This window comes from Apostichopus japonicus, chromosome 9 (genome assembly GCF_037975245.1).
Source record: "Apostichopus japonicus isolate 1M-3 chromosome 9, ASM3797524v1, whole genome shotgun sequence".
Classification (NCBI taxonomy): domain Eukaryota; kingdom Metazoa; phylum Echinodermata; class Holothuroidea; order Aspidochirotida; family Stichopodidae; genus Apostichopus; species Apostichopus japonicus.
The window spans coordinates 35,529,925-35,551,984 of NC_092569.1; the positions used below are offsets into that span (position 1 = coordinate 35,529,925).

At 36.1% G+C, this 22,060-nt stretch overlaps 3 protein-coding genes across 3 annotated transcripts in view; 2 read left to right on the forward strand and 1 right to left on the reverse strand.

The window, feature by feature from the left end:
* Positions 1-22,060, forward strand: part of LOC139973677 (uncharacterized) — a 489,233-nt gene that overhangs the window by 448,998 nt on the left and 18,175 nt on the right. The gene's annotated exons all lie outside the window — the stretch shown is intronic.
* Positions 1,011-13,018, forward strand: LOC139973680 (sterile alpha motif domain-containing protein 3-like). Its single transcript, XM_071980508.1, has 9 exons — positions 1,011-1,537; positions 4,526-4,755; positions 5,396-5,504; positions 6,158-6,325; positions 7,346-7,439; positions 8,364-8,708; positions 9,384-9,564; positions 10,091-10,176; positions 11,020-13,018. Exons 1-9 carry the CDS (start codon positions 1,527-1,529, stop codon positions 11,302-11,304), a joined length of 1,509 nt encoding a protein of 502 aa, XP_071836609.1. The 5' UTR covers positions 1,011-1,526; the 3' UTR covers positions 11,305-13,018.
* LOC139973838 (uncharacterized) lies at positions 12,171-21,950 on the reverse strand. The gene is made up of 8 exons (XM_071980715.1): positions 21,881-21,950; positions 20,853-21,025; positions 20,210-20,474; positions 19,140-19,351; positions 18,479-18,688; positions 17,064-17,369; positions 16,537-16,798; positions 12,171-14,522 (listed from the first exon to the last, which is right to left on the reverse strand). Exons 1-8 carry the CDS (start codon positions 21,948-21,950, stop codon positions 14,023-14,025), a joined length of 1,998 nt encoding a protein of 665 aa, XP_071836816.1. The 3' UTR covers positions 12,171-14,022.

Sequence of the window (22,060 nt, forward strand, 5' to 3'; positions counted from 1 at the left end):
ATGAACAGATAAGGAGCGGCGCCCAACCTATAAATACCAACACCTGATTAAGGGGTGCAGACAATTATCTATAAGATCTACATAGGTCTAACCATGGGCGCGTATGAGACGGGGTGAAGGTTTGCAACCCATCGATCAGAAGGTACCCTTTTCTTCAGACCAGCCGCTCTTTTTCGAGCATGCTAGCTTGTGTTGCGTCAGACCAACCCCCCCCCCCCCCCCTCAACGAAGGTAGTCCCGTACGTTATGTACATAACAAAACAACGGAAAGTATATAAGCTACTGCGATCATTTTCTCGAAACACTGAATCCCTCCCCTTCTGGATTGGCCCATGAAGACGGTTTGACTCACAATCAGTGGCGTAGGAAGGTACTTTTGAGTGGGGGGGCTGAAGACTGATGGCCGGCCTGGGGGAGGGGTTTAAGGGGAGGGGGTGTCCCCCTCCCCTTTGGAATTTTTTGCATTTCCAGGTGGCCTCAGATGCAATTTGGTGCAATATAGCACACTTCAACACCCACTCCATTTTGTAAACTTAATTTTGTATTTTCAACTGGCCCTAGATGCAATTTGGTGCTCCAAATGAGATTTTTTTCTCATTTGGAAATGAAAAAGGGGTTTTCTGACCTGCGAACCGGGGGGGCGGAATGATACTTCCGCCCCTCCACATTTTTCACTGGGGGGCTGGCGCCCCCCCCCCCCAGCCCCCCGGTTCCTACGCCCTTGCTCACAATTCAAACTGATAGAGCCTAAACGTGAGTATTTCTCGAGACACTTGTTTACAAAATATTCTTAGAAGTACAGCTTGAGCTAGCTGGAACAATATTTTTGTCATGATTGTGTACGTTTAAGTGTTTTGTGCTTTTTCGCACGGCCAGCATACATTTATCCCCACAACGGATGATAACAATGCCTGGCCCTTAAACGTCGACCATAGCTGAAACATTTTTTTCATTGTGACTTCTATAGAATTTTCTACAATGATGTACTCATTCGTACTAGAAATAAAGTTACGTTTGCAGCCAGGCCGCGCCGAGAGAATAATGGCAGACTATACGTCTCAGAAGTGTTCTTACTTCTCATTGGTTAAAAACAAATTTCCTAAAACACTACTTTACATTAATTCACTGAATACAGCCTTTCAAGAATGTGGATGTGGTAATAAATATTGGTAAAAATGTAAAAGATTCAAAGTTGGTATTCCAGAAAATGGGTGCATATCTGAAAAATTAGAAAGAACCCCACATAATATCAAATGAAAGATTCAAACTTTAAGCCAATGACAAGTTTTCTTTCACAAAGGGTGGTTCGTTCGCGCTTGGCGCTTGGCGCTAACACAATGCCTTAGACCTACGTACGTACAGTACAGTATACAGTATACTGTCATCACTGCACTGCTTGGCGACCAGTCCTAGTATTTCTTAGTTTGTTCCCGCAGAAGCGCTTCGCCGTCACATTTGACGAGACTTGACACGACTGGACTTCACCTTCAACGGCCGCTTGTATTTTTATATGAATCTAAAGCAACATGTCACAAGTGTAAGTTGACGTTAAGCCCTTGAAAGAGTTGTTTGGTTTATAAAAGTACAGATTAAATAACTGTTATGCCTAGGCTTTACTAGCCTAACTGTTCTGCTACTTATTCGCCTATATAAGATTAGAAGACTTTATAACTAAGCCTAGGCTATGTCTTACAAGTAACAGCCACTAGTACAATGCAGGGCCTACACTGTGGCCTACCATTGTATCAAAGTTTATAAGCCTAGCTAGCGCAGGCCAAGACTGAACTATTAAAACTGAGTGTGCATTAATGCTGTGAGGTTTGTCCAGTACTTATGCCAAGCCATCCTAATAAAGCCTACCAAGGTTTTGTTAGATTAGGCCTTATGGCATCCTTGCAGATGCAAAGTTGTTCAATATGTAACACTTTCAGGACCATTACTTTCAAAAAGTTGTTACATCACATAAGATTCTCACATAGTATTGAACCCAACTTCTCCATAAGATGTGGAATAGATGGTTGTGAAAGAAAATATCGGGTGTTCAGCACGTTTTATTCCCATCTGCGGAAATTTCATAAAAGAGTGTTCGATGTTAACATAAGGCATGACAGTAACTCTGGTGGGCATGAGGATACTGAAGTAGGCACAAGTCTAGTGACGGAAAACATTGGTTTAGAAGTTGATGATGTGACTCATAATTCGCATAAAAATAGTCTTGCAGAATCAACTGGAATAAGTGCTATCGATGCTGCTGCTCTGGGTGATGGATCACACATCAGAGAAATCGGTGAAAGATCCACGGAAAGAGACTTTGCTCTTTTCATCTTAGGCATGAAAGAGAAGCATAAACTACCACTTACTGTTACAAATAGCATAATATTAGAGCTATCTGAACTCATCTATAACAGTTCAAGGGATGATAGCACAGAGATCAAAGAAAAACTTTCAGCTTCTGGTTTCACAGTGGCTAAAAATCCTGATATCTTTAACTTTATCGATGAAAAGTTTGAAAAGAAAAATAACATCTTTGAAAAGTTGGCCTCAGACTATAAACAGACAGCTTTTTATAAGGAGCATTTTGGTTTAGTTGAGCCAGTTGAACATGTGCTAGGTTCCACCTGTGGGAAAGATGATACATTCATTTATGTACCATTGCTTGATACTCTAAAAAGTCTTTTAAGTCATGATGATATTTTAGCAGAAGTTCTGAAGTCCCGTTCTAGACATGGGGACAAGCGATATGAGGATTACTGTGATGGTGAAGCATTTCAAAATCATCCCCTATTCTCTTTGGAGCCACATGCACTCCAAGTTCATTTTTATTATGATGATTTTGGTGTGGTGAACCCACTTAGAAATAAAGCTAACAGCTACAAAGTTGCTGCATTTTATTTTGTTCTTGGAAATTTATCCCCAAAGTTTCGGTCAAAATTGTCATCAATTCAGCTTGTTTGCCTCTGCTGTACAAGATTAATAAAACAGTATGGCTTTGGGAAAGTGCTCAAACCGCTTCTTGAGGATGTTAAAGTCTTAGAAAGTAAGGGGGTGACAATAACAACTTTAAACCAGGAGGAGTTTACATTCAAGGGTTGCATTAGTTTGGTTTCCATGGATAACTTGGCAGCACATCAGTTAGGAGGCTTTCAGCAACATTTTCATGCTGGTAGAATATGTAGATTTTGCATGGCAAGTAGTAATGACATTCAAGATCATTTTGATTCATCCAGTTTAATCGAAAGAACAAGTGTTGGTCACAAACATCAGGTGCAGTTAGTTATGGAAAATCAAGGTCTTAGGCATGTTTATGGAGTAGCTTCTAAATCTGTTTTGTCAGATTTGCAATACTTTGATGTAATCAGTTGTCTACCACCTGATCCAGCTCATGATTTGCTCGAAGGACTTGTTCCAGAATTAATGACGAAGGTTGTGACAACATTTATTCAGGATGGCTTTTTCACTTTGGAATCTTTTAACAGTGCTTTGAAACTTTTTCCCTTTGGAAAAAGTGATCAGAAAAGCAAACCAACTTGCAATACCACTGCTAACCTGGGAAGTTTCAAAATCAAACAAACAGCATCTCAAACATGGTGCCTGATGAGATTATTGCCTTTAATCATAGGAAGCTCAATTCCAGAGGGAAATGAATACTGGGAACTATTTTTGTCACTTATGGATATTTGTGAAATTACATTTGCTCCCTCTATACCATGTGAAATGGTTGCATACTTGGAATATTTGGTGCATGGATTTCTGGTTGCTCTGAAAGAGCTCTTTCCTGAAGATAGAATTAAACCCAAAAGTCATTACTTATTGCATTACCCTCGTTCAATATTGAAATATGGACCTCTTGTTCACTGCTGGACAATGAGGTTTGAAGCTAAACATGCATATTTCAAAGAAATTGCCAATAGGCAGAAAAACAGGCGGAATTTGTGTAAGACATTGGCAAGGCGTCATCAATTACTTATGTGCTATTATGGAGCTGGTCAGAATTTTTTGGATGACAAAATGACATCCAACTCAGGAGGGGACATTCAAAAGTTACATCAGTTTTGTGATGGGATTCAGAGAGCTTTGAAAAGTCAATTTCCAAGCATTGAAGAAGTGCATACATTAGCTTTTGTTGAATTACACAGTTCATTGTATGCAAAAGGTTGTTGCATGGTTCTAGAGGCAAGAGAAAATAGGTTGCATGAATTTGGCAAAATAGATGCAATCTTTATCAAAGGTGGTAAAGTGTATTTTGTTTTGATGGTTTTGCGCACTATTGGTTACAGTCAACATTTCCATAGCTATGTATTGTGTTTTCAACAAAAATGGGTCATATTTGCTTATGAAGATTTTGCTTGTCATTTACCCTTATCAATTTACACAAATCAAAATCAGAGAATGGTAACACTTAAGTACTTTGTTTAGAGAAACATTAATACTTAAAATAGAGCATCTCATTCCTTATCATTGTTACTTTTGAACTTCAAAGGTTAGGAGAAACAACTTTTTAGTTTCTATATATTTGTGTCTTCAGTGAAGCACTTAAACGGTACCATGTAACTTATGGATCCAGAAAAAGGGTTTTCTTATGTAGTGCAAGTGATGTAGAACCAGAAATCAAATCTCAGTTTGGGATAAAGAAATTTCGGCTTCAGGTCTTTGATAAAGACTTTGACGACTGGGTGGACATTGACGGTGATATAGAAGAAGAGCAGATGGAAGATAAAGCAGTTAAACTGAATGTGATTGGTGAAAGAGATGAAGGTAAGTATAAATGCTTCTTGTACACGATTGCAAAAAGATTGTTGTCCAGAAAAATTTGCCTATCAGCAGCATGTTTATTACCATTTCATGAAGGAGCCTTATTGGCATAATATGATGTGTGAACCCCATTTGGAACTTATTGGTACTTGGGTAGTTCCAAGGATAATATATGCACATAAAACATTCTTGTATGAATGTATGTACATTGTCATAACCTCTCCTCATGGCTTTCCCCCTACAGTAGTGGAAAGTTTTGGGATATTTGACAGGAGGAAGTCACTATAGTATTCATATTTGAAATTTCAGGGAAGCTTTAAGATAAGAAATTATCACAGTCTGAAGGTATTCTGCAAGGGACAAATTGGTATGCCAAAGTTGAATACTACTTCAAATTTTCATTGTAACAGTTTACACTTTGCAATATCAATCAAAAAGCATTACTGTCTAATGAAAGTGCTAATCAATATCAAATTGGTTAGCAGTTGAAGATTTAATAGTAAGTAGCAAATTGCAATGCAAATCCAGTTATTTTGTTTCTTGTACTTATGAGCAACACATATTTAATCTTTACATCCTGGGGTTTTGCAAATTAGAAAAATAATTTATAATACATATTTTGGACACTCCTTTCCTTTGTCAGTTGCATGCCTCAGTGCCAGTTCATTTACAAGCTCTTCAAGTTCAGATGACACCATTATATTGGCTGGAAATGAAAGAGATGTACCTTGTACCAGTGATGTTTCAGACAGGTAAGACATGTAACATTTCATGTTTGAATTATTATCCTACCTTGACAGAAGCAAAAAAGAGCTTATTTAAGGGAATAAGCAGTTGCCCCAAACTAATTTGCAATATCAGCTAAACCTTGCAAATTTCTGGTGCTGACCTTACAATTATATTTTATGGCATTTTAGAACATAAATATTGCATATAAAAGACAAATCTAAGAGTTATGGTGCATGAATTCAACAATTCAGTAACAAAAACATTGTCACATGAGTAGGAAGAGCCATAATAGAAATATTATACTACAGTATACTAATTCAAATCAGGGTGACTGCATTTTCTCTTTAAGCTATCACTACAATATATTAGGGTATGGGGGGTGGGGGGTTGGTGGAACTTGGTTGGTTAACAGTAAGTCCCACACATTCCCTAAAGAAGTTCAGTACAAAGCCCCTTATTTGAAGAGGCCATTTAATATGAAGTCACATTTTGCTAAGTACTGACATGCATGTTCAACAACTTACAGCTGAAGTAGTGAAAATCAAGCTGTTCAACCTGTGTCAAAGTATAATCTGTATTGTTCATGTAAAATTTGTTTAGGGTCACTTTATTGAAAGTGCTAATTCTATACATTTTGCTAATAAAGTTTTGTTTACCCTTTTTGCATGCTTGATAGTTTTCATGAAGAAGAAAAGTTCTTGCCATGGCCAAACAAGTTTGAGCTGCATCAAGATGATGTTAGGAGAGACATCTTGGTAGAACTATTAAAAGGGGGACCTGTCAGCAACAGAATTAAATCTGCTGTAATCCAAGCTACATTTGACAAAATGTGTTTGTTTACTGTGTAAGTACCTTTCCCTATTTGAATATTAATATTTTGTCTTTTCAATCACTAATGCTAAACCAGTGTAAATTTTTGCCTTCAAATGTCATACGCATGCATAATGCACAAGTCTTTGGAATCTTGACTTTTCAACATCTCAGAATTACTAGCTTTGAAATATGTCAATGTGTAAGTATGCCATCTTTGAAATTGTGGTGTTATTTAACCTGGAACAATAACACCTTTGGAAGCCTGTATTTTCGCATTTGATTTTTTGCATATAAAGACGTCATGTGTCAATAACCTACAGATTTTAATATTGTGGAACCTTGGAATGATGTGGTTACAACTTTGTTAAAGTTCTGTTGATATTTTAACTTCAGATGGGGATATCCACATTACCAAAACAAACAAGCTCAGACAGCGACCTCAAATATAAAATCATAGCCTTTTAGCTGACTCAGCCTGTCTGGGGGGAATGGGGGTGCTAGGTAAGGTACTTAGTACAAGCAGGACTTGATGGTTAGTGGGTAAATGGGTGAACTTTTCACTGTTATTATTAAGTTGCAAAATAAGTTGTTGATATTATTTTAAAAATGTAATTTTTGGTGTTTGTGTGTGTAAGGTTTATTTCAATCCCAGATCAACATCAGACTAAAACAAGGAATTAAGAATTACATAGTAAAAACAAAACAATTTAGACAATATATCTTCAAGAATGATACAAGAGACCACTATAGAGATGGTCCGCAGTATCCCGTAACATAAGAAATTTCTATTATGGGAGATCATTGGGCCTGTATGAGTCTCACCCAACCAAGCCCTGTCCTGCTGATATGAAGGTTAAAAACTGGAGCTTTTGGAGCCCCAGACAGTACCATCTTTTCCTTTCACTCCACATTTTAAAAAGGCTCCCCCAATATACTAAATCCCCCCCAAAAGAGTTGGTTAAGTGGGTAATTGCCCCCCCCCCTCCTAAATTTTACAGCTGGCACTAACCCTGTATGTGAATCAACTATAAAGTGATATTCTTTTTTGTAGGTATCCTACTACAGATCAATACAATACAGCAGCTAAAGCAGTCATAAAGTCCTTTCCAAACTTGGCAATCAAATTACCATTCTGTGAGCCTTATGTAAGTATATGATTAAGCTCTTCATTTATTATCTAGAAGGTGGGCGTATATGTACATATAAAAAGCACCTGACTAGATTGTGTAATTTCGACTACTTTGTACAAAACTACCACTACTAATGGTATCAGTCAAATTGGTGCTTTTCAGGTAGACAGGAGACTATTTTCACTGTATTTGCTTAATTGTCAAAAGCCATTTTTATATCCAGTAGCTGGTGCTAGTGAAGAACTATGTACAGCTGGATCTTTTTAATAAAGACATCAAATGATGGGGCATTCAAAACTAGATTGTTTCTCCTGCCATTTCAAGGGCAAAATCTTACATCCACTATAGATTAATTTTGCTGTTGGTTTGTAAAAGTACTTTTCAGTTTGAGGGAACTTAACTGGGTGGATGCAAGGGTTGAACTGCTGCAGCACAGGGTGGGTGGGGGAGGGGGGGATATTGTAGTCTGGGGTCTTGTATACATGCAGATGTTTGCACATTAGCCCCCTCCTGTGACATATATGTATACATACATATTCATATAATTTACTGGCCTACCTGAGAAGATGCATGAACCAGTACACATTGTGCATGCATCTGACATGAATGTCCAGATGTGCATGCTTGTAAGATCAAGGTGTCTACTCTTTAAAATGGGTGAGGTGACATGATGAAACATGTGCATAAATTACATTGTGAGGTTGCCGAGTTTTATACCTAACAATAGTGTTGAAGTTTAATTTGAATTGTTCAGCTGTTTTTAAGACCTTGTAACAAAATTACAATATACTTTGTGTTCAAGTGTTCATCACAATTTCATAGCTCTTTAAATTACAAGTCCAGACTGAAGAAAGGTATTTTAACAGAATATGTAACATTGATATCAGATTATCTCATCATACTGCAGCTTCCATTCATTTTTGCATCTTGGTTTTGTAGGATGCATTGAAAAATGCACTCAAAGATAAGTTCAGAAATGAGAGGAGACACATGACGAGGGATGTAGTTGTGAAGAAGAGGAAGACATCTACACATGCAACAACTGACGAGGGAGAACGAAAAGACGGAGCTGATTGGACTCTACCTGAGGGTGAAACAGAGGAGACTATCAAACTGCACATTAAGGAACTACAAAAGGAATCAACAAAGAAAAAACAAGACAAGAACAAAATTAAGTCATTAATGGCACTGACATTTGGAGAGAGAAGGAGACTTGTACTTGAGGAGAAACCACCAATAGCAGAAATCAGAGGCAAATTTCCTACTCTATTTTGTGCAGAACAGGTAATTTCAAACATATGATTCCTAATTATTAAGACTTATGATTATAATGTTCTACACTGGAAATTGTTGGTTTGACGAAATCATAAGCCAATGTTAAGGCTTGTGTATGTAAGGGTGAATGAACTTGTGTTCATGCTGCATAGCTTGCTCTCAGGATTTCTCAGGAAGGGAAGCTTCCTTGAATCATAGCTGATATTCATGAAACACAGTGCAAATAAGTGTTAAAATTGTCAGTTACTGGCTTCTTAAAAATCCCTTAGAATGTTGATTGCATTTGGTTAGTAGATGATTCCTACCTTTTTTAGTTCAAGAATCATTTGAGGTAGACAAAGTTCAAGGAAAAGGGTCATGAGTGCATTTTGCCACAAATTAACCTGCCAAGTGAGCTTATCATAGCTGTTTTATTTACCATGGAAGAAACACATTGTTAGCTTTGACAGGGACTTTCAAAAAGTAGGTGAATCTAAATACCATGGATGATATGTAAGAGTATTTGAATGTTTAGAATTTCTACTAAAATAGAGGTTTGACTGAAGAAAATCATGAATAACTGCCAAAACAAGATTCTTTTACTGACTTAATGATCTAACACGAATACTTGGCTGAAAGTTCCTGTTTGAAAGTTATTTATTAATACAATGTCATTATCATCCTTTTTATTACCTTAATTCATAGATCATAGAAGATTTTTCAGCCATCATCAGTTGGGATGCAGTGTCGGAGATGTTCTACAAAAATCTTGATGACATTGCAGCAAAGATCATCACCTACAACACAAATCACTCAAAGGGCACTCTTCGATTCCTTGTTGAATACAACAACTTTATTCAGCAATTGACAGAAAAAGACAAAAGGGGTAAGTTAACATCTCAAAGTGCTGAGTTAATTACCAAAAATAATAAAAAAGTTTACTATTATGTAGACTAGGAGATATGTCTTAACAGTTTCAGTTGAGACAAGCATTTTGTCAGCTTCTTAAAATATAAATTAGTTAAACTGATGGCAGATGTTTGAAAACTTAAAAAAAAATCCAAGGTCTTTCAAGATAATGAAGAAAAATGTGGCCAATCCTGTTTCATATATACAGGATAATCTGAGCAAGGAGACAAGTTGTGACCATATGAGGCAAAGTAGCAACAGTGTCGTCATTGGATGAATTAGATGGTTTACTGAATCCTGCAATAAAACATTAATTAAGGAACACTTCAATGTAGTTATTTTTAAGAGTGCAGAGATAAAACTGCATTGATACACTACATCAACTTACTAAATCATTATGTTATTTTCAGGAAATCAGCATGAAATTTTTTACTGCTGTGTTACATTTTACATTCATTTACACTGAATGAAGACAATAACTTCAGTGTTTATTTCTGCTACAGATGCTACATGGACTGCAGCTCTCTGGATACTACCTGGCTTCCTGAAAGAAGATCGCAACTTTCTGTTTATAAACAGTGATGATGATGTAAGCTTCCCATTTTAATAACCCTTTCATTAGTTGGTGTATTATTTGTAAACTTGCAAAAGATGTAAAGAGTAATATGTCGATAACCCTTCTAAGGCCAAAGAAATCTATGCAATGCTGATCGGGGTGTGTGTGAGGCCTCGGTTTGTAAACACTATACCTCAAGAAGTGAAAGATGGTTTGCACTTCAAGAGTAATATGTAGATAGCCCTGGTGAGCAGATGATCCCTATTTTTTCTTTGAATTAAAAGATAACACAAGGTAACCCTTGGTGAGTAGGTGGTTCTTCCTGTTTTTGATTGTGGTCAGAGGTCATTTGAGATCAACAAACATGAAAACGTGAACCCTTTAATTACCACCACATATCATGAATTGAATTTAGGTAGCATTTGGTAAGTAGCAAATCCCGAATGTTTTGTATGGAGGTCACAGTTCACTTGTCTTCAATTAGAGCCAAGTCTTAATAAAGTTGATCGCTGAAGAAATGATAGTTGGTTTCAAATTCAATCTTCTTATATAGGCACCTATTATTCGATACTCTAAGGCCAATGGCACTTCTGGTGATATCAGGTCAGCACGGTGGAAGTTGGAAAATATGCCATCTAATGTTGCTTCATAATGGCAAGGAATCACTAAGTTATTTGACATTCTGGTTTATATATACCCTGAGTTATAGAAACATTCGCAATATTCATTTATAGCTAGAAATGATGCTTATTCAAATCAGCTCCCAAGTAATATTATCAAATGCAAGTTTAGTGTATGTGATTCTGAAGAAGCTGGATTACCTTTGAAAATGTGTTATCAGGAATTAATCATCCTATTTATTTCATTGTTTGATAGGTTAGCTCGGATGTTGAAATCAGCACACCGGTCATAACATACACTGGGGATCCGCTGGACCCATCAAACATAACAATCATTGCAGAAAACGAAAAATGCAGTACTGCAGCATCTTTCCCTGAGGCAGTTCTAATCCTGCTGGCAACATATTATGTTTTCAACATACAGTATAACGGCAAAGTAAAAGGAACACTGACATTTCTGCAAAATGTTCTGCTGCAATGCAAAGACAAGGGGAAATTGCCTCAAAAGATCATTTCATTAATTGCAAAACTTCAAGCATGATTTATTTCATTTTGTGACTTTTCTTCAAGTTCTATTGTTTTTCTGTTATTTGTTGACCCAGAATTATTGTTAGTTATGTTTTTCAGATTGTTTGCTGGATTTGCATAGTGTTGTTTTCAGGGATTTAGTTTGTTAGCACAATTTTACAAGACAAATAATGTGTAAAATGATAATTTGGGTAATTCTTAATACACTTAAATGATATATAATACTAAACATTACAATATTGGTGAAACAGTGAGATCAGGGGCAACTACAAGTTTGAAGTGCTGTGACATGCCTTGTTATGACGAAGAGCAAAGTTGGGGGCGAAAATTTAGTTGGAACACTAATGCAACTTTATAAAAGGTGTCATATAGTAAAGTCAATAATAAGCTGTTAATACAATTAGAACTGGGTGTAATAAGAAGGCCAAACAGCAATTAGTTGATATTAAGCAAATTATCTAAGCCAGTAAATTTTTTATACATTCAAACCAAGATTGATGAGCATTAAGAATAGCAAATTGTGTACAGTAATATTTTGTGATAAATTGTGGGGTCTACAATAAACATAGAGGGGTATAGTGATTAAGGTTTAACGTTCAGCCTAGTTGAAGCAAGCTTAGTGTAGACTAATTGTATGCTAGTCTTCCTCAGTTAGCCTCGGTTACACTCAACACAGATGGTTAATGGTGATCATTCACAATCATAGGCCTAAACTTAAGCATCACCGTATCTTTGCTCGATTTGATTTTGTTTTTGTCAATTTATACCAAGACCAGGAAGTTGTTATCGATAATCTTTGTAATGCTTGATGCACATATAAATAAAATCATGGAGACAATTGCTGGAACAATTAGATCAGTGACAAGAAAGTTCCATATATTGTGGCTTGTTCTGTCACAACAAAATTTGGTTGGTGGGGTGGGGGTGGTGCACATAAACATGCACCACTCTAATGCAACTTTTTGAGTGTACTGTTGTATTCAAGATAAATCAACATGAAATGTTAAAGCACTAAGAACTGTATAATTAATCATACATTAGAGTTAAGGTATGTTTTAGAGTTATTAATTTACAACTTAGTAACATACAGGTCTTATCATGTAAACCTTTATTGTGTTGATGCAACATTCATGGTCAGTGAGAACTGATGGGTTTGATCATAAACAAAAGCATGTTGATGTACCTGCATTGATTTGCAAAGTTAGTTGTTTACATACAAATTGTTTTTATTAGTAAGTTATTATTGTTTATCCCAATATTCTCCAAGTTTCTCAATTTTTTGCTGAGCCATTTTATAAAAGTGGGAGTTATGGTCTTTTTTACCAATGTTATGCCAAAGTAATGCACTTTTTGAGTGATACCAGATTTTTAAGGTGACAGTGATACAGCATAATCATAACAGACAACCTGAAAGTAATATTTGTGGTCAATAGAGATTTATGTTAATGTTAAAAGATTGGCACACCTTAATTTTACAAATGTATTCATCGATGTAAATGAAAATTGTTACATGGTTTAATACCTGACATGCCTAGTAATGGGTTGTGGCAGTTTCTAATTGTTGAGAAAATGTGATCATACATTAGTAAATGTAACATTTTTTAGTCAAGGTTTTACTAGTATACACATATGTTACCAACTTTAAGTGTTGCTTCACCATATTGTACATTATGCATGAATATTCCTAGATTGATATAAACATGCTATTGCATTGATTATTCATATCACGTTTATGCAGTGTAGTATTCATGTTTGAAGTTTCTAGTTTTCTCCTAATTTAACATTCTTACCCATTATATTAATTCAAGAATCTGCACAATTAAATTGCATTGTGTTATGTAGCCCAATGAAGGTATGCTGTGTTGGCCAAATATGGTCATCTTTGCTTAAAATTCTGAACTGTTTTTATTACCACTCTTGAGGAAATTTTTCTCACTGAGACATTCAGTCATCTTGTGTGCTCAATGTAGAATGTCTGTGAACCATTGGAGGGTAGTGACCTCCAGGAAAGTATTCTTTGAAAACATCTAGCGATTATAGCATGCTATAATTTTGGGCCAATACAGAATACCTTTAATATAATTGTAAATTATGTGCAGCAGCATCAAAGAGGTAGTTGTACATCTTAAGCATAATAGTACCAAAAGATCTAATGGAATAATCCCACACATCAACACAACTAAGTCATAAATTTACACCTATATTGTTTAAAAGTAACCAAATAGTGGGTAAATGTGAGTCTTGCTTAGCAACTCAAATAATGGTAAATTGACACCTAAGTTGTGTTAAAGTAACCAAATAGTGGGTAAATGTAAATCCTGCATAGCAACACAAATATGGGTAAATTCACACCTAAATTGTGTCAAAGTAACCAAATAGTGGGTAAATGTAAATCCTGCATAGCAACACAAATATGGGCAAATTCACACCTAAGTTGTGTTAAAGTAACCAAATAGTGGGTAAATGTAAATCCTGCATAGCAACACAAATATGGGTAAATCGACACCTAAATTGTGTTAAAGTAACCAAATAGTGGGTAAATGTAAATCCTGCATAGCAACACAAATATGGGTAAATTCACACCTAAATTGTGTTAAAGTAACCAAATAGTGGGTAAATGTAAATCCTGCATAGCAACACAAATATGGGTAAATTCACACCTAAATTGTGTTAAAGTAATCAAATAGTGGGTAAATGTAAATCCTGCATAGCAACACAATAAAGGGTAAACTTACAAATAAATTGTGTAAAAGTAACCAAATAGTGGGTAAATGTAAATCCTGCATAGCAACACAATAATGGGTAAATTCACACCTAAATTGTGTAAAAGAAACCAAATAGTGGGTAAATGTAAATCCTGCATAGCGACACAATAAAGGGTAAATGCACATCTAAATGTGGTTATAAATACCCATACTTTGTGTCCACATGCGGGATTTACATTTACCCTATTTTGGGGTAAATAAACCCTTTTAGTTTTTACAGTGTACGTTCCTCGAGTAGAGCCGTCGTAGTCTCCGTTGAGATTTGAATAACCACAGTAACGACAGTAACTGCCATCAGGGTAATAATAGCAATAGTAATCATAACGGCAGTAACTATAATAATAATAATAATAACGGTACCACCAGCCACCGCGATGTCCCTCCGCACAGTCGTAACTACTACCGTCGTTGTCCTGGTCTTTTGTACTGAATTGTCTATTGTTGTTATAAGACAAACGATCATAACCTGCAAAAAACGAGAAAGACTAAATAAATCGATAAATTATAAACTTTGAACGAATCCAACATCAGATACAATGTAGAGGGCAATGCGTTTTTGTCCTACCAAGTTGAAAACGTCCGTTCCGCCTATGTTTTGCATTTTTTGTTAAATAATTAAGATAAATAAGTTGGTATTCTGCCTTTGCAATGGCGTTGTTATACTTTTTCTTTCTTGGTTCCGTTTAAAATGCAGTGCCACAATAGGAGTCACATACAGATGGGGAAACTATTTAAACCAAATACTACGTTTGGGTTACTAGAGTCGCTAATATCGCTCTTTATTTTATATTTTTTTATCGGCATTTAACACTACTATTCATTTATTTATTTTATTGTTATATTTAAGTTCACAACTTAGCTTCCTAACACTGTCAAAACTTGAGTTATAAATTTCTTGTATGTGTCGGTGTTAAATGTTGTAAATTGTTGAATAATATTATGTTTAATTTAATTTGCATAACCAACTTTTCTTTTATCCCCTTATTCAACCATGTGCTTATTTTTGCTTGTACCACATAGGCTAACTTAGGCTCTCTTCGAACTTGGATAAGGAGGATGTAAGGGGGATGGGGGCTGTGTGATGTAGCTTCGTATGTCATTCAAGTTAGGAAAACAAGGGTATCATTGAAAGATCTAGTCCTGAGTAATCTTACATGTTCTTATTACGTACAAAGTAATAATTGCATTTTGCTGAAAACGCCATATCCCAATAAAACAAAAATCAAATAAACGGGATAATTATTTCTTGATATTATGGTTGTAATATACTCTCTGCCCGGCTCCAAGTTCCCTGTTCTACTGTATACAGGGTATACAGAGTGTTATTGTCATCGATTGTTCAATTCTTTACCCTATATCTATAGCACTTTGTAATATTTGTATCTTTCAACCTGAGCTCATAAGTTGGACTATAAACGTAGATTGAAATTACACTATACACAAATCATGAAATCAATACTTTTAAATGAAGAATAGAACCGACATTGTATGAACGGAATTTACTATTAATGTAGTAGCTAATATTTTAGGTTTCGACGAAGTAACCAAAATTCGATGTATTACACTTATGGAAATTTTGAATGATATTGATTATCGTCTTTTTATTATTTAGTTCTTATCGACATGTACTTCTAGTCTCGTACGTATAACTTCTTTGAACAGACTGATTGATTGATTAAAATTTATCGAATCTATACAGACGAATATTTCAAATAAATCATTTTGATTAAAATTTATCGAATCTATACAGACGAATATTTCAAATAAATCATTTCTGATTCCTCTATTTTAATGTTCTATGCATGATAAACCCTAGATGACTTTACACATAACATGATTAAATTTAAATAGCGCCTCAAAGTTTTCACATATGAGAATCATCGAATATACTTACCACTTAAAGTCACATTATACAGTAACGAGAAGGCACACGTGGCATGCTTCCAGGTACTACTAATATGATATTAACCCCTTTGTAAGTTTGAAGTAATGCGAGTTTGGTAGACAACAGCGAGCGACAAGGCAACAGACATTTACGATAATTTTCAGAATACTCGTTTAGGTTGGGATGATAGTGATGTTGAGATTTACTCTCTCTGTGTCAGAAATACATGGACACTGGCTACTATTATAATATCTACTGCCATAGTTTTATATATTGTTAAGTGCTTGTTACGTGCAAACACGGCCAAGAGACTTGTGTTGCCAATGAAAAGCTGATCTTATCGTCTGCTTCTTATGTCTGTACACATTGTATACAGTCCTGAAACCTACGTGCGTTCCAGTTGTTCTTCAAACGCTTGAAAGAAAATAGAAATGTTTGGAATTGAAAATTGCTGTGAACTTTGAACTTATATATCATTTAGCCAGGAATGCGGTAGCTATGAGATCAGGACATTAGTTGTTAGTTGCTTCTCCTAATTCACGTAATCGGTCCAGATTTATGTTTGCGTCAATGATTAGAACCATCAATTACTCACCTGTATTTCCACTGTGTGATCCAACTGATAGTCGATACTTGTCTGCTTGGTAATTAATCCTAAAAGTCGAATAGACGGCGTATTTTGATGATGAGCCGGAGTCCCTTAGATCAATACGAAGCTGGTAAGTTTTCTGGTTGGTCAGAGAGTAGATATATTTATTACCTAGCCAGTGGTCATGATTTTTATTACCGAAACCGTCCTTGTAGTCCCTCCAACCACGATAAAAGTCAACGGAGGCACTCGATCGTCGCTGGAAAACCTATGAAATAAAAAAGAAAAGTGAATCCAGCTATATAATCTAGTTATCCGTAAGAGCATAACATTCAACGCCGTTAGATAGTTAACAGAGATATGGATACTGTGAAAGTGAGATAATTTGCAATAGTGTTTTGTTTCTTGATTTTGGTTCTTCCTTAAATGGTCAAGTGCATCTCAAAGAGATCTGCAGTGCATCATTTTGAGGAATGTAAAGTATAATGTGAGAAAGTTCAGAATTTAAGTCCTTAATTGTTTGCGAAGCTCACCGTCCATCCTCCTCCGTTACTTTCCATCTCACAGTAAACCTGAATACCGCGTGGCCAACCATCAGGGTAAATGGTGTAAACTCCATCACTGAGTGTACCGGAATCATAAAGCTCGTAGCAATCTTTTGGGAGGCTTGTGCACGTCACTCCGTCCCCTTGGTAGTTTGTATTGCAGTAACATTTACGGACACCACTCCTCGTAGCACAGGTTGCGTGACTACTACACTGGTAACTTTCATCTACAAGTCGGCTGTTCCTACAAGTTGATTTTCGTGTACATCTTGAATTGATGTAAAAGTGGCCCTCCTGTTTTAAGATATTCAGCAAAAAGAAAAACAACAACTAATAAATGAATTATGCATTTGCGGTTGTCATATTGAAATTTACTGGATTTCAACGATGGGAGGCCACGTGATTCCCGACTTAACGTAATACATCCCTCGACTGAAAGTTTTTACTGGATTGGCGACAAAAAACTGGGTCTATAGCCCCTACACAACCACGATGCGCACGCTACTCGGTTATCTGTAAATGCAATGTAATTATCGACAAGTATAATAAGTAAAGGTTTCCTTCTAATTATGTGTACAGATTAAGAACAAAGCATTATAAAAATGACCTGAAGGACCGTACTGACCCCTAATACACTTCCTATGTCAGCAACGAAGCAGTTGTGGCGGCACGTAACTCCGTCTCCTTGGTAGTTTTGATTACAGTAGCATTGACGGACACCGCTCCTCTCAGTACAGGTTGCGTGAACACTACACTGGTAACTCGCCTCTATAATATGGTTGCTTTGGCAAGTTGATCTTCGTGTACATCCTGAATTGATGTAAAAATCGACAACCTGATTTCAGATATTCAGCGAAAAGAAACAACATATAATCAAATTATGAATTTGAAATGTACAGGATTTCAACGGTAGCTGGCCAAAGATTGGTTCCCTTCGAATGATCTAGGTACGGGTATGAACCTTTATGAAAGTTTTATGAGTTCTTTGAAGCCAACTCCTATATAGGGGGCGTTGGGATCCGCCTTAACAAAAAGTAGCTGCAAATATTGCATTCAACGGCCTATCGCAACTATACATTATGCATACAAATGAATCTAACCGCAAGACTGTGATAAAAAAGTATCCATAAATTTTTGTATAAGGCTTATCAGTGCATGCACACCCGTAGGAGTGGCCTCGTGATTCCCGACGAAACGTAATATTTCCCTCGACCACACTTTTGACTGGTCTGGCAACAAAAAACTGGGTCAATGGCCCCTTCACAACCACGATGCGCACGCTACTCGGTTATCTGTAAATGCAATGTGATTATCGACAAGTACAATAGTAAAGGTTTGCTTCTAATTATATGAACAATGATTAAAAAAGGCATTATAAAATGACCTGAAAGAACCGTACTGACCCCTAATACACTTCCTTTGTCGGCAACAAAGCAGTTATGGGTGCACGTCACTCCGTCCCCTTGGTAGTTTGGATTGCAGTAACATTTACGGACACTGTTCCTCTCAGCACAGGTTGCGTGAACACTACACTGGTAATTCGCCTCTATAATCTGGTTGTTTTGACAAGTTGATCTTCGTGTACATCCTGAATTGATGTAAAAATCGCCAACCTGTTTTAATATATTCAGCAAAAAGAAACATCAGATTAACAAAATGGTGAAATTGCGGTTGTCACAGTGAAATGTTCAGGATTCTAACGGTGGGTTGCCTATGATTTATTCCCCTGAATGATCTAGGTACGGGTATGGATCTTTATGAAAGTTTTGTGAAGTCTTTGAAGCCAACTCCGATGAGGAGGCCACGCGGTCCGCCCTGAAAAGGTAGCTGCAATTATTGCATTAAAACGGCCTATTGCGACTTTAAATTAGGCCTACAATTAGATTCTAGCCGCAAAATTATCGTTAGTAGTATCCATGAATTTTAGTGTAAGGTTTATAAGGGAATGAACATATGTGGGTATAGCCTTTTGCTTCCTGAGTATATGTAAGTAAAATATTTGATTCTTATTATATGGAAAAAATCATTAAAAGCAAAACACTTAAATGTAAGAACCGTACTGACCATTAATACACCTCCTTTGTCAGCAACGAAGCAGTTACATTGGTTCAGAGGGATGCATTGTTCTTGCTGTCTCAGATAATTACCGACGCAAACACATTGCTCTGTTTCTCTTCGAGAGGAAGACGAGATGCAAGTATTAGGGTTGTCACAAGTCCTCTCACATGTCTCATTGCTAAATATCTCATTAGCTGGACACCATTCAGGGATTGTATCTAGAGAACAGGAAAGAAAAAAATGAAAATAATAGTAACCTGATACAGTCACGACATATATTACATGTGGCATAGAATGGTTTGTCGTCATTACTTAAATACGTGGTTGTCAGAAGGTTAAAGGAAAACAACATACACTCAGAAGCTGCTCGAATAAATGTAGAACATTTTAAATAGGTAGTGGCCGTTCCGTAGTCACATTAATGTAACTATTTATTCTGATAACGAGATAAAGCACCATCATTTGCTGTGCAATTAGTCTGAAACCAGGTAGTCATGGCTTGTTTCTGTTTGGGAGTTCTCTAGGTGTAAGTATACTGCTTTCTGACAACAATGGTAATTAATAACAACATCAAAATTCTTTCGTTGGTTGTTCTGATCAAACTGGGAGACGAACCTGGTTTAATTGTAAACGTTATGTTGTACTAACGTTAGGAACGGTTCCTTGTTCAGAGCCATGGTCAGTCTTGAGTACGAAGCAGTCTTGTAGTGAGTGCGTAATCACACTTTAGCTAATGAAGGCATTTTGGAATTCTAGTATGGATACTAATGCAAGATTAAGTGTTTGAACTCGCACTAGAAGCTTGTACTTGCACTCATATAATATCATATTCTAATTGCTACAATATGTTTTGTAGCGCCGTTGTACTCGCTGATATACTATAAGTATACTCGTACTATGTATATTGTAGCAGTTTCTTCAAAACATATTTGACATGCCAAATTTACTTCCAAAAGATCCTTTCGTTTTCAGAAAAAACCTTTCATTTTCTGCGCGTTTACGTTTGACATTTAATAAATGATCACGATTTTTATGATTTTTTGGGCTTTATATTTAATAATGTAAAAGACACTTACCATCTGATATTTGGAATGTTCCCAAACTAGATATAGAATAATCCCCCCATTCATCTGAGATACGAAACTCGTCGTATGTTACATAGTAAGTTTCTCCAGCAACGCTCTCAAAGTCCATTCGTAGTTGGTATCGCTTTTGATTTGTTAAGACGGCAATTTTCTCATTTCCGATCCAAAAGTCACTCCCTAGAAAGCCAAAGCCATTTCTAAAGTCTTTCCAACTTCTACTAAAATTTACAGAATCCGATCTTCGTTGCTGTAATACCTTCAAAGAATATCAAAGAAGTTAACTAGGACGTGATTGAATTATTTTTATTTTTTCCCTACTGCAATGCGATTTGTTGCTAACAACTATTACACAGAAATACTTATACTTATATTTCTAACTTCAGTTTGTAGTTTGGGCTAGATGTTTACAGTTTCCTTGGAAGAAGAACTGCACTGTACCTAAGTACAATCTGTACTTAAATTCCACAATATTAAAAATAATTGATTCAAACTTTCGTTTCGATAAAAAAGGGAGATTCTATTTGAAATAACGACGTTGTATTACATCGCTATATATTGCTGCAATCAAAATCTGAAGTAAATTTTTACAAAACTATTTAAACTTGAAAAGAAAACATCAAGTAATCAGCCATACCGTCCATCCATCAGTATCAAGATCATTGTTACAGTAAGCCTCAAACGGTTCCGGATAGCCATCTGGCTTAATAAGGTACACTCCAGATGTATTGTGGGTAGAGGAACATGCAATCGATACTTCTTTGCAATCTCTCGGATACGCAGGTTGTTGCAAAACCAAGTATGAAGAACCTGGATGGAAAGTAAACAAGGTTAACATTTTATTGTGACTGAAAAATAATTTCAGCTAACGAAAATATCGCCTAAGATGCTTTATCTCAATTGCCTCTCCACCCAGGGGTTAATGGGTACATGTCAGTTAACTTGTCATTGGGCGCAGTATATAACTGCAGCCGTCTGGAGGGATTGTCTCTGGGACAGGTTATTATTGAACAGGGGTAATATAATGTCTGTAAAGCTCTTTGAAACCTATCGCTGTTTAAAAGCGTTACATGAATCAAATATTATGATTAATATTTTTACTATAAGACTTTTTAGCTAATTGTAAGAGAACTGGTTTCGTTACTAAGCGAGTTAAGGCAATGCATCAGTTTAAATATCAAGTATTACTCAACTACCATATAGTCACGACTAAAGTTAAATGAAGTAATCGTTATTGAATTCTCAGATGTAAATGATTTGAAGCATTATTTGTGATTAGTTTTCAGCCTGCAATGGAAATTCAAAGACCAAGTAACTTGATTTCTTTTTAACCAAGCTTCCGTAGTTATCAATCATATCCAAGTGACATCAAAAGACTCACGAAAACAGGAAAATCCCTTTTGTTTAAAGTACCTGAGAAAATATCGTAGGATATAAAAAGATCGAAAGTATACTACTCAGAAGAAATCAACCACAAAATAGATATTCGGAAAAAGTAACACGACTGAAAAACAAAACGTCAAGAGCGACCATTAAAAAGCTAACATTTCCAGCCATTCAAGTTGTCCAACTGAGGTGTTAACGTTTACATTACATAAGTTATATACCTTACAGAGGTTACTTCTTATAATAAGAAAAATCATATGATATAAATAATACACCTACCTGAAGATCTTCCCTCGGCACTGACGATTATCTGTGTAATAAAAGATTTACTGAATACATTACAAGACATACAGAGTATTGCAGTCAACATAAAGCAGGATCAGATTAAATCTAATGTTAATAAAACCAGTTTGAGGGAAAGAAAGAACCTTTCGCAAACTGGTCTAAAATATGTTAGTT

Bases quoted from the DNA above. Each gene is read 5' to 3' on its own strand.
- LOC139973838 (XM_071980715.1), bottom strand. From the start codon at position 21,950: ATGTCTTGTAATGTATTCAGTAAATCTTTTATTACACAGATAATCGTC. The intron at 17,370-18,478 runs GTCAGTACGGTT...ATCTTAAAACAG, and splicing joins ACAAAGGAAGTGTATTAGGG to GAGGGCCACTTTTACATCAA. The intron at 16,799-17,063 runs GTGAGCTTCGCA...TTTATTTCATAG, and splicing joins GTAACGGAGGAGGATGGACG to GTTTTCCAGCGACGATCGAG.
- LOC139973680 (XM_071980508.1), top strand. The intron at 5,505-6,157 runs GTAAGACATGTA...CATGCTTGATAG, and splicing joins ACCAGTGATGTTTCAGACAG to TTTTCATGAAGAAGAAAAGT. The intron at 9,565-10,090 runs GTAAGTTAACAT...TTTCTGCTACAG, and splicing joins GACAGAAAAAGACAAAAGGG to ATGCTACATGGACTGCAGCT.